This window comes from Musa acuminata, chromosome BXJ2-4 (genome assembly GCF_036884655.1).
Source record: "Musa acuminata AAA Group cultivar baxijiao chromosome BXJ2-4, Cavendish_Baxijiao_AAA, whole genome shotgun sequence".
Lineage (NCBI taxonomy): Eukaryota > Viridiplantae > Streptophyta > Magnoliopsida > Zingiberales > Musaceae > Musa > Musa acuminata.
The window spans coordinates 6782826-6792808 of record NC_088341.1 but is presented as its reverse complement, the minus strand read 5'-3'; the positions used below and the strand labels follow the sequence as shown (position 1 = coordinate 6792808).

Sequence of the window (9983 nt, the reverse complement as noted above, 5' to 3'; positions counted from 1 at the left end):
TCCGACTGGAAACGGGTGGCGATTCACCGGTCGAACCAAAGAAATCCATGGTTGTCAACCCTTCGCGGATGTCTACGATACCGCGGTCAGGTTGATCGAAACCTGTGCGTAGGGCTGCTACTCCGTACTGTGGGCACGAAGGAACCAGCACGGCTTGATCAAGACATGCGACACTATAAATTAAGCGTAGGAAGTCGTCGGAAATTGTGCAAAGCTAGCCATTCGCTTACCCTTCGTCCTCCTCTCCCACAAGGCAAGCGTTGGTTTTCGTCTTCTTCGGATCCGTCAGGTATCCCTCTCTTGCGTCTGCTTTTGTTGTATGTTGCGTCTCCTGCAGGAGCTCTCCTTTCTGGAGTACTTTTGTGCCTTGTGTTTTGCAGTTTGGAAATGGTTTCTGTAATCTACTGGCAAAAAGAGATGCGATGAGTATGTTTGGGAGAAACCCTTTCAGTTGTTACATGCTTACTTTGATCCCTCGGGTGAGGTGGTCATGTTCCAGCTGCTTAGGCTCAGCATTCATATGTATTGACCAGAGATAGAGAAATGTGTTCTAGTTTGAAGTATCTACTCAGGTTAATCAACCAGTTCTTTAATGAGGTTTAATTAACACCAGTTAACCGGCGGCGTAGTCCTCAGCCGTCACAAGTGCACCCAATGCCGTGAAAAACCGATGATTAGGCAAATACAATACTCTCAGTTCTTCTTTCTCTTTCTTTTGGATTATATGTAGCAAAGCTTCCTCCCAAGAGTCTGTTTATGTGGCATTACATTACAATGACTTCAATTCGTCACGGAATGCCGGAACTCACCCTCATAGTTTGTGTACGTTCTTCTTGACAGGGCCATACTAGTGGAATCGTAACAATGGGTCTGTCCCTGTCCTTGCTTACGTGGGCTCGGATCGAATGCATGGGGAGCAAAATAATTGGTCTGGCAGAGACAAAAGATGCTTTACTCGGATCGATTAGCTTTGGCGAGAAAGACATCAACGTGAACTTGAGGTCACTTGGTTTCAGACGAAGCGATTCATGGAAAAGGATGGCGTCCGATGTACCCAACGGCACAGCCATGGAGAAGTCTTCAAGCTTCAAGAGCTCGGAACCGGAAGTGATCCAACACGACGCTGGCTTTGCGAGGTGCCTTCCTGAGTTTTCCTCACCCAGGGCTTCGAGTGAGCTTGATGCAGCAGCTACCAAGCTGCAGAAGATGTACAGGAGTTACCGAACCAGAAGAAATCTAGCAGATTGCGCGGTTGTGGTCGAGGAGCTATGGTTAGTCTCCAATGGCACCATAATTCTTGGTTAATCTGTGTTCTACCTTTCTGCAACCTCTCTCTCTGACACTGTTACTCCCTCTACAGGTGGAAGGCATTAGACTTTGCATCGCTGGAGCATAGCTCGGTGTCATTCTTCAAAGTCGAAAAGCCAGAGACAGCAGCTTCCCGATGGGCAAGGGCGCGAACCAGAGCAGCCAAGGTAATGAAGTGAGAGCATCCAATCCATCCGTGCATTGAACTTGAACCTCTACTGCTCGTTTTGCTCATCCAATCATGTTTTCAGGTCGGGAAGGGATTGTCCAAAGATGAAAAGGCTCAGAAGCTGGCACTACAACACTGGCTGGAAGCTGTAAGAAATGAATCAACCTGTTCCAACAATATTCTTCTGCGTTAAATCTTACATGTCCTCTGATGGGTAATTCTGCTGCGCAGATCGATCCACGACATCGGTATGGCCACAATTTGCACTTCTACTACGATATCTGGTTCAAGAGCGAGAGCAACCAGCCATTCTTTTACTGGTGAGCATGGAATGCATACATGCTTCTACTAGGAGATTATTGCCTTCTGTTGATTGAACTCTCAGTGCTAACATCCTTTGCTTTCTTTCTTTTACTCATATTGAAGGCTGGATGTTGGTGATGGAAGGGAAATAAATCTTGACAAGTGCCCAAGAAACAAACTTCAAAACCAGTGCATCGAATACCTCGGACCTGTATGCACCACCTTCAACTCATTCTTCTCCTCAAGTTGCTATATGCAATGCATGAGTTCACGATGATGACTAACAACAACAAGTGTTCTGTCTGCAGAAAGAGAGGGAAACATATGAAGTCATCGTGGAGGATGGAAGGCTTGTCTACAAACAAAATAAAATGCCTGTGGCCACCGCCGAAGGTTCCAAGTGGATATTTGTTCTCAGCACATCAAGAGTGTTATACGTGGGTCAGGTAAATGTCAGGCACCATAAACCAGCATTTGGAACATCTACATGTATGTATTCTCGATGTGTCTGATATCATCTTATGTCCTACTATGGGCAGAAGAAGAAGGGGAAGTTCCAGCACTCGAGTTTCTTATCTGGGGGAGCAACGACATCCGCAGGAAGATTGGTGGCAGTAGAAGGGGTGCTAAAGGTAGGCACGTTCTCTAATGGGGAAGAGAAGCTATCGGCACCAGAATCTACATAGTAGATGACGTTAATTGGTGGAGGAACACATTCTAATTAAATCTTGTTTCCCCCTGTTCTGGTGTTCTTCAGGCCATATGGCCATACAGTGGTCATTACCTCCCAACAGAAGAAAACTTCAAGGAATTTATCGTCTTCCTTCGGCGCAACAACGTAGACCTCAGTAATGTCAAGGTAAATATATGATAAATTCTCACTCTTGGTTGAATTGTTTCTGTTCTCTGAAAACTCTCTTACAGCCTTTGCAACACTATAAAGAATGTTTTACGGACTTAATGACCGAAAAGAACAGAACATATGGTATCTTCCTCCTCCATGCATGCAAAGACTGTTGGCGTCTGTAACACGTACGATGTGTTTGATTCGCAGAGATGTTCCATCGACGACGACGATGAGCATCCGTCATTCAAGAGACGTGCCGATGAGATGGCAGTGGATTCCACTGCGGCTCGGGATGCAGCGGCGGTTGCGGAAGCTTTGCAGGAATCCAGCGAGCAAGAAAGCAGCGGTACGGAGGAAACGATGGGCGGGGAGAAGGCGTCGGAGCTCGGGGAACGCTTGCCATGCAAGTGGACGAGTGCTGCGGGGGCTCGAATTGGGTGCGTCCGGGATTACCCGACTGACCTCCAATCGAAGGCACTGGAGCAGGTGAACCTCTCGCCGAGGGTTGCTGCGTCGCCCAGCGGCCACAGAGCCCCTGTGCCATCTCCTCGACCCAGCCCCAAGGTGAGGCTTTCGCCTCGGCTTCAGTACATGGGCATTCCGAGGCCCACCGTCTCCCTCACTCTACCCAACCACAGGAGGAGATGCTGACACTGCGGCACACGCAGCTTTGGTGCACAAAGCTTCGAGTGAGCTACCAATTGCTTTTTTCCTTTCCTATTATTTTATGGAGATTACTGTAAACAAATCTTAGTTTTTTTTCTTCACTCTCTCTCTCTCTGTCTCTATATTTTTTCGTTCCGCTTGGGATTCTGAAATCCCAAAAGGAATGTAAAGAAGGATATTCTTCCTGTACTTTTAGAGAGAGATGTAGATTATGGTCCTTTTTTTCGTCTCTTGCTGGTTAATGTAATATATATACTGCCTGTAATTTGATGTTTACATCAATCTGATTAATTTACATTATGGAAGTTCAGAAGTGTAAGCACAGAGACCTTTTTAGTTGTATAAGCACAGCTCTCTTCAAGTTTGAGTTTGAGTTTAAGCTACTGGAAGAAGAGGCTAAAAAGTATCAATCTTAAAATGACTTCAAACTTAATAATGATCGGACTAACCAACAAGGAAAACTTGATTAGAAATAGAAGCCAACAGCCCATTTAGCATAGTTCATCAAAGAGAGGACAACCATACAAAGCAACAGACAGTTTTCGGTGCCATGTCAATCTTCATATGAATTGATGGATCATCTTAATTTGATTGGCCAGGCACAGAAAACCCAGAGATCATTTCAATCCCCTTGTTAGAAAGAAAAGAGAAAGAAGAAATTGAACTTTGACTGTCATTCTGGACAGATCATAAAAGGATAAAAAAAGAATCTAATCAATCTCATAAAATGATAAATCAAGAGATATCAAATCCCTATTCTTTGATAGAAATCAGAAAAAAAAAAATGCTGATCATATCAAATCATATATGGTAACTTCTAACACTCCACCGGGTAAAATACATGAATAGAAGACCTCACGCAGACGATCTGATTTAGATCTCAAAGGGTGATATTTTTAGTGTGCAAGCAAACATAAGAAATTCAAGAATAATAATGAAATAACAAGGACAGCCATGTGGTAACAGAGCATCCATGGCATGTACAACAGGAACAAGCCATGATGTTCCAACCAAATGCATGTATCCTAGACAAATCCACAAGAAGCTTCTTGGACGCTTGGACCCACCTTCTTGTCAGTGCCTTGCAGCTTTTGGGGCACCTCAAATCAGCAGTTCACATCCATAGAGGCACATACTAGCTTTTCATTTGCGACTCGAAACAAAGGGAAAGAAAAATACCAAGTTGTACTTTCATTTTAGTTAATGGATGTCTACAGAGGAACAAGGATGGAAGTCGCAGCAGGACTTGCAATTTCTATAACTGGTTCCTTTCCTCGCTATCAAAATTAAGGCCCTCGATGCCTTTGAGCGTGGACTCGTAATTCTTGATTGCAGATGGTTTCCTTCCAGATGAAGTATGCTTGTGCTCTGCAGGCGAATTTCTTTGAGCACTCGAAACCTTGTGGAAAGTCACTGGGCTGGCCTCAGCAGTACGAGTGCGAGATTGATCTGTGTCAGGGCCCACCATGTCTCGGCTACTAGAAACAGCAGCTCGCCTTGATGAACCGCTTGATCGTCCCATAAAGGTTGAACTGGAAAACTAATATGCACACATTCCAGATCAGGAATTACACAAAACATAATCAACCATATCTCGCAAAGCTATATCCATACATCTGTGATTCCATGCACCAAAAAGTTGATTCAATATTTTCAAGCTAAAATCATAAAGCTATACGCAACCCCAAATCAATTATATATCTGGAGTGATAATCTCCATTGTTGATCAAAGAGTTTAAATAAAAATTACAAGATCAAATAGCCTAAATGAGAATCATAGACACGTTCGTCCATTATGATGAAAAATAGAAGACCAGCTAGTGGCAACATAACCACTAATTTTAAAGCTAGCAGACCACTAAAAAACCTTATGAACATTTAACAGTAATAAATTCATTTATTTTCCATGTACTACAATTTTAGATGAGAAACCCACCATTTCTAATTTTTAAAATATTTTATGCTATTGTCCTTTTAATTGATTATTTAGAGATCACAAACCCATCATGATTACTAAAATTTCATTCTATACATGTCTGGAAGAATAAAGGTATAATGAAGCCTTATGAATATTTTTTTTAACTAAAATAGAAACTTGTATGCTTACTACGACAGGTACAAAGTTAGCCCATAATATCTGGGTGTATTAACAACAAAATATCAGAGGGTCACTTCCCTCTTCAAAAACCCCAATACTTGGTGACCCTAGCATGACTAGTTAACCACTTTATCATAAAAAACAAGTCTGATAGAGTGTTCAACAAAGTCTTTTAAGAAGCAGCGAACATTTTGAACTACTTTTAAAACATTCCATGGGATGTTGATTCTGTTATGCAACATATAAATAAGGATCTCTGAATCAGATTCAATATGAAGCCTTATGAATATTGATTCCATCAATATTGATGCTGAAAGTTAAACATAAAAGCCAGATTTGTAAACTCACCATAGCATCTTTACTGGCAGATGTATCATTCCCCACAGGGGCCTTCTGCTTTGACGAGCTGCTTGCATTTACAGGTGGAGGTGTAACTCGTCCCCGACGAGAAGGGTCCATAGCCAACCAACCACTTGCCCTTCCTTCCTCACCTGTGCAGTCTTATAAGTTTATCACTCCAAATTATGAAGATGGAATCAGTAAATTCTTTTGAACATGCTAGTATGTGTAATAGATTAAGAACATATGTGCTTTGCAGGTCATGCAATGCAAATATAACAACCAATAAAGAGTAGTAATGAGAATAAGATCCACAGAGGAAAAGGGGAGAGAGAGAGAGAATCACCTGACTGCCTATCATTGGCCACAGCAGGAGCCAAGCCAGAGCTTGGTCCTGCACTTGCACCCTAGGAGATAGTAGATTAGGTTATCCATTTATTAGGAAATAAAAATAAAACATATATAATATCTTCATTTGACTAACAATAGCACGTGCAGGAGCACCAGCTATCTGCGATTGCTGATACTTTAAAATGGTCCAATCAAATACATAATCAAACTGAAAACCTGAAGAAAACAGATAAACAAATCAACGAGCAAAACATGCACTTTCATTAGTTGTCATTCTTTCATTAATTAACAGAAAACTAATCATGAATTTTACATAAAGAGAAGAAAAATATAAGAAGAAAAATCAACCTTCACGGATGAAAAGGTCACGGAACAATCTCTTCAGATATCCATAATCAGGCTTATCCTCAAATCGAAGTGAACGGCAATAATGGAAGTACGAAGCAAACTCTGAAGGATATCCCCTGCATAAAGCCTAAGGGTACAACAAAAATTTCTATTATAGAAACTGTAGGGAAAAGACATGAAAAGCTAAATTTAATAACATAAACAAGAGTTTACCTCAATTGATGTGGCAACTTTCTTTTCACTAATTTTTTCATACTTCTGCTTCTTGGTTCCTGCTTTTAGACCTTGCCAAGGAAGGCTGAAAAAGAATAAAGAACCTACAGTTAACAATTTGAGATACCAAATTAAAAACAAAAAGGGAGAAAGGTGGTTCTACTAAATTAACAAACCTTCCTCTTAGAAAGTACATAAGAACATATCCAAGAGATTCAAGATCATCCCTCCTGCTTTGTTCTAAGCAGAAGTAAAACAAAAGTCAGAATCAAGAAAGAACAACAAAAGAATGGCATAAAAAGATACAGGAAATACAGGTTAGAATATTTAAGAAAAAAAAACTAATCAACTTATACAATCAGATCTGTAACAGCGTGAAAAAAAGATGATATGGGAAAAAACTCTGCATACCTATGCCGAGATGTGTGTTCACACTCGCATATCTTGCTGTCCCAGTCAAATTTTTGTTCTCTCTGCAATAGATTACAAGAACATTAAAAATGATGGTACCTTCTTGCAACCTGCAAATGGCGCACAACGTTCCATATGATTTAAAAAGCCTCTAGCATTGTCATGCCAATTCAAACATACTGTTCAATGAAGGACTAGGATGGAAGTACTCATGAGTATATATGAGATGCAAACTTCAGAAAAATAGACACTTGTTTTACTTGTAATATGAAAATTGATTTAAACAGACTGAAACTGGAAACAAAAAGCTAAACATCTTCAATCTTTATATATTTTGGCCACAGATTTATTTAAAAAGTGAAAAAGAAAAGTCATAAACCACAAAACTGCCTCCATATGCCTTCACCTTGAAAAACAACAGCACAGCTTATAGCAATTTTTGAAAGAGAAATTTCACAACAATTAGCTAACAAAAGATCCGTCAGTTTCAAACATCAGATACAACAGCAACAAGAGAAATACTTCTTCACATTGCTTAGTCGATTATATCTCACCTATATGGAATATGCTGATGTGTTGAAGTATCCCTATACTTCTTTGCCAGACCAAAATCAATTATGTAAACCTACATGGAAATGCAAAAGCAACTCGATGAAGCAAATTATGATCTTAGTCATTAGCAAATAAGAAATTTACAAAAAACTAAATAAATTTCAGAGGCACACCTGATTAGCTCGTCTGCCAAGACCCATAATAAAATTATCTGGTTTGATGTCCCGGTGCAGAAAGGACTTAGAATGCACAAATTCCACTCGATTAATCTGAAGTGAGAAATCTTGAAAGATCAGGTACAGCCATATAACTTGGCAATTCAGAACAACCTTATTATCAATTTTGTAAAAATACGAAACCCATGATTAGTGTAGTAAAGTAGAAAGTATGAACGCATTTGGTAAAAAAGGTTAAGCTAAGAGGCGTTTCAAGAAAGCATGAAATTACTTGGTTGATGAAATGAAGGAAAATGAAAATCAATTGAACAAAAGAATATGGTGGCCATCCATAAAGAAAAGAAGCCTTCATACAAGAGAAAGGAAGTTAGAAGAAAGAACTAAGTATGGAAAGTAGATGCATGCTAAAAAGATATTAAATTGACAGATGCAAGGATAAATCCAACATGTTCTCAAAGTTGAAAAGTATCATGTCATTTCAGAGAGGAGACTGCAGCAATAGCATACCATCTGATCCGCAAGCATCAAAACAGTCTTCAGAGAGAGTTTACGGCTGCAAAAGTTGAATAAATCTTCAAGACTTGGTCCTAGTAAATCCATTACAAGGACATTATAATCACCCTCAACACCAAACCACCTCACATTAGGGATTCCAGCTGTCCCAAAAAAAAAAAGGAAACAATAGTAAGAAATTTAAAAGTTTAACCTAACTGCCTGACAACAAAAGGGTTTAAAATTTTCATTACTTCCTCCTTGCAGGATCTTGTAGAGCTTTGATTCATATAGCAACTGCGGGTGCTTTGTCTTGACGTTTTCCTAACAAACAAGGACAGCACATAAAGACATGAAAAATTATCAAAGCCATTACAAGTACTTGATGCATCCAGAGGATAAAATGTTCAAAGCCTAACCTATAAATGACCACCTCATACACACTCGTCAAAACAACTTCAAATTTCAACTCTCTCTTGAGAGACGCAAGACAACATAAAAGCACACACATTACACAAGTGATATCCAGAAAACTGTGACATACTTAGGAGAACAAAAAAAATACAAGAGAAAGTGATTGAAAAGTTCCAAGTGATAGTAAAAACATTATCAAAGGGAGTTTGTTCTTATCCCGGACCTAAGCAAGGACATCTACATGGAAAACTAAGGTTGCCAAAGCAAACTGTGTGATCTTCAGACAGAATCAGTTCTTATGGATGCCATGCATGTGAACGATTTATTAAAAAAAGAAGGTTTTGTTTAGCATATCTAATTTGTCAGCTGACAAAGGATACCAGTATATTGAATTTTAAAGAAAAAATCCGTACAAGTATTTTCAGCTAACATGATTCAAATTCAAGGGAGAAAAAGGAGACTCCAGGAATGTTCATAAAACTATAATATATATGTATATAAAGCTCAAAATAAGAATGCATTAAGCACAATATATAAGTGAAACGATAGTATCTGATCATCCAATCTAGCATGACAATCTAATCGAACATTATAATAAACGCAAATCCAAAACAACGAAAGCTATACTTACGAGCTTAATTGCAACTTCCTCGTTCGTTTGGATATTAGTACCTGCAAGCACGAGAAGAATCAGAAATCCCCAAAGAGGCAAACTTTAGGAGTTCCCGCAAAAATAATCCACAGAAAGCAGCTCCAAAACAGACGCAATCCAAAGATAAAGCAACCACAGACCCAAATAGATCTCTCCAAAGGACCCGCTCCCGATCTTGCGACCGAGGCGGAACTTGTTCCCGACGCGAGGCTCCATCCGACCACCGCAATCACAAGCAGGAGACGCACCCAATTCAAGCTGTAGTCCTGGCAACAAAAATCACCCCCTCCACCGATCTCGCGAAGCCGCAAGGTCTCACCAAAGACAAGAAAATCCCACCAAATCGACGACCCGGGGAATGGAGATGAGACCGACGCCCATCAATCGGTGGCGGTAGGAATGAAACCCGACATCGATCGGCGCCTTGGGGTCTCCAAATTAGAGGAAGTGGCTCGATAAATTAGGGTTCCGGAGGAGGAAGAGGTGGGGAGGAGGGGAGGAGAAGGGGTCATGATCCTACGATGTCGTGTTCGCGCACGCTTTGATCCAAACGAAGCAGCGGTTGCGATAGCGGGCAACACAATCCGCCCCTCTCGCTCGCTCGCTCCCTCCCCCACGAAATAATAGCTTTGCTTAGCTGTGTC

At 40.6% G+C, this 9983-nt stretch overlaps 2 protein-coding genes across 5 annotated transcripts; one reads left to right on the top strand and one right to left on the bottom strand.

The window, feature by feature from the left end:
• Positions 1–864: 864 nt before the first annotated feature.
• LOC103981632 (IQ domain-containing protein IQM1-like) lies at positions 865–3399 on the top strand. Its single transcript, XM_009398378.3, has 9 exons — positions 865–1271; positions 1361–1475; positions 1560–1625; positions 1709–1797; positions 1904–1991; positions 2089–2226; positions 2320–2412; positions 2538–2639; positions 2835–3399. Exons 1-9 carry the CDS (start codon positions 865–867, stop codon positions 3276–3278), a joined length of 1542 nt encoding a protein of 513 aa, XP_009396653.2. The 3' UTR covers positions 3279–3399.
• A 1059-nt stretch (positions 3400–4458) lies between these two features.
• LOC135582687 (casein kinase 1-like protein 2) lies at positions 4459–9980 on the bottom strand. Of its 4 annotated transcripts, none has more exons than XM_065103318.1 (14): positions 9480–9980; positions 9319–9359; positions 8528–8597; positions 8289–8437; positions 7779–7874; positions 7608–7678; positions 7054–7163; positions 6819–6882; positions 6643–6727; positions 6430–6556; positions 6215–6297; positions 6077–6137; positions 5740–5882; positions 4459–4833 (listed from the first exon to the last, which is right to left on the bottom strand). In XM_065103318.1, exons 1-14 carry the CDS (start codon positions 9553–9555, stop codon positions 4549–4551), a joined length of 1461 nt encoding a protein of 486 aa, XP_064959390.1. In that variant the 5' UTR covers positions 9556–9980; the 3' UTR covers positions 4459–4548. The 4 variants fall into 4 exon arrangements, with proteins under 4 accessions (XP_064959390.1, XP_064959391.1, XP_064959393.1 ...); XM_065103319.1 differs by having other exon boundaries at positions 7054–7115; XM_065103321.1 differs by having other exon boundaries at positions 4459–4825; positions 7054–7115.
• Between the last annotated feature and the right edge of the window lie 3 nt (positions 9981–9983).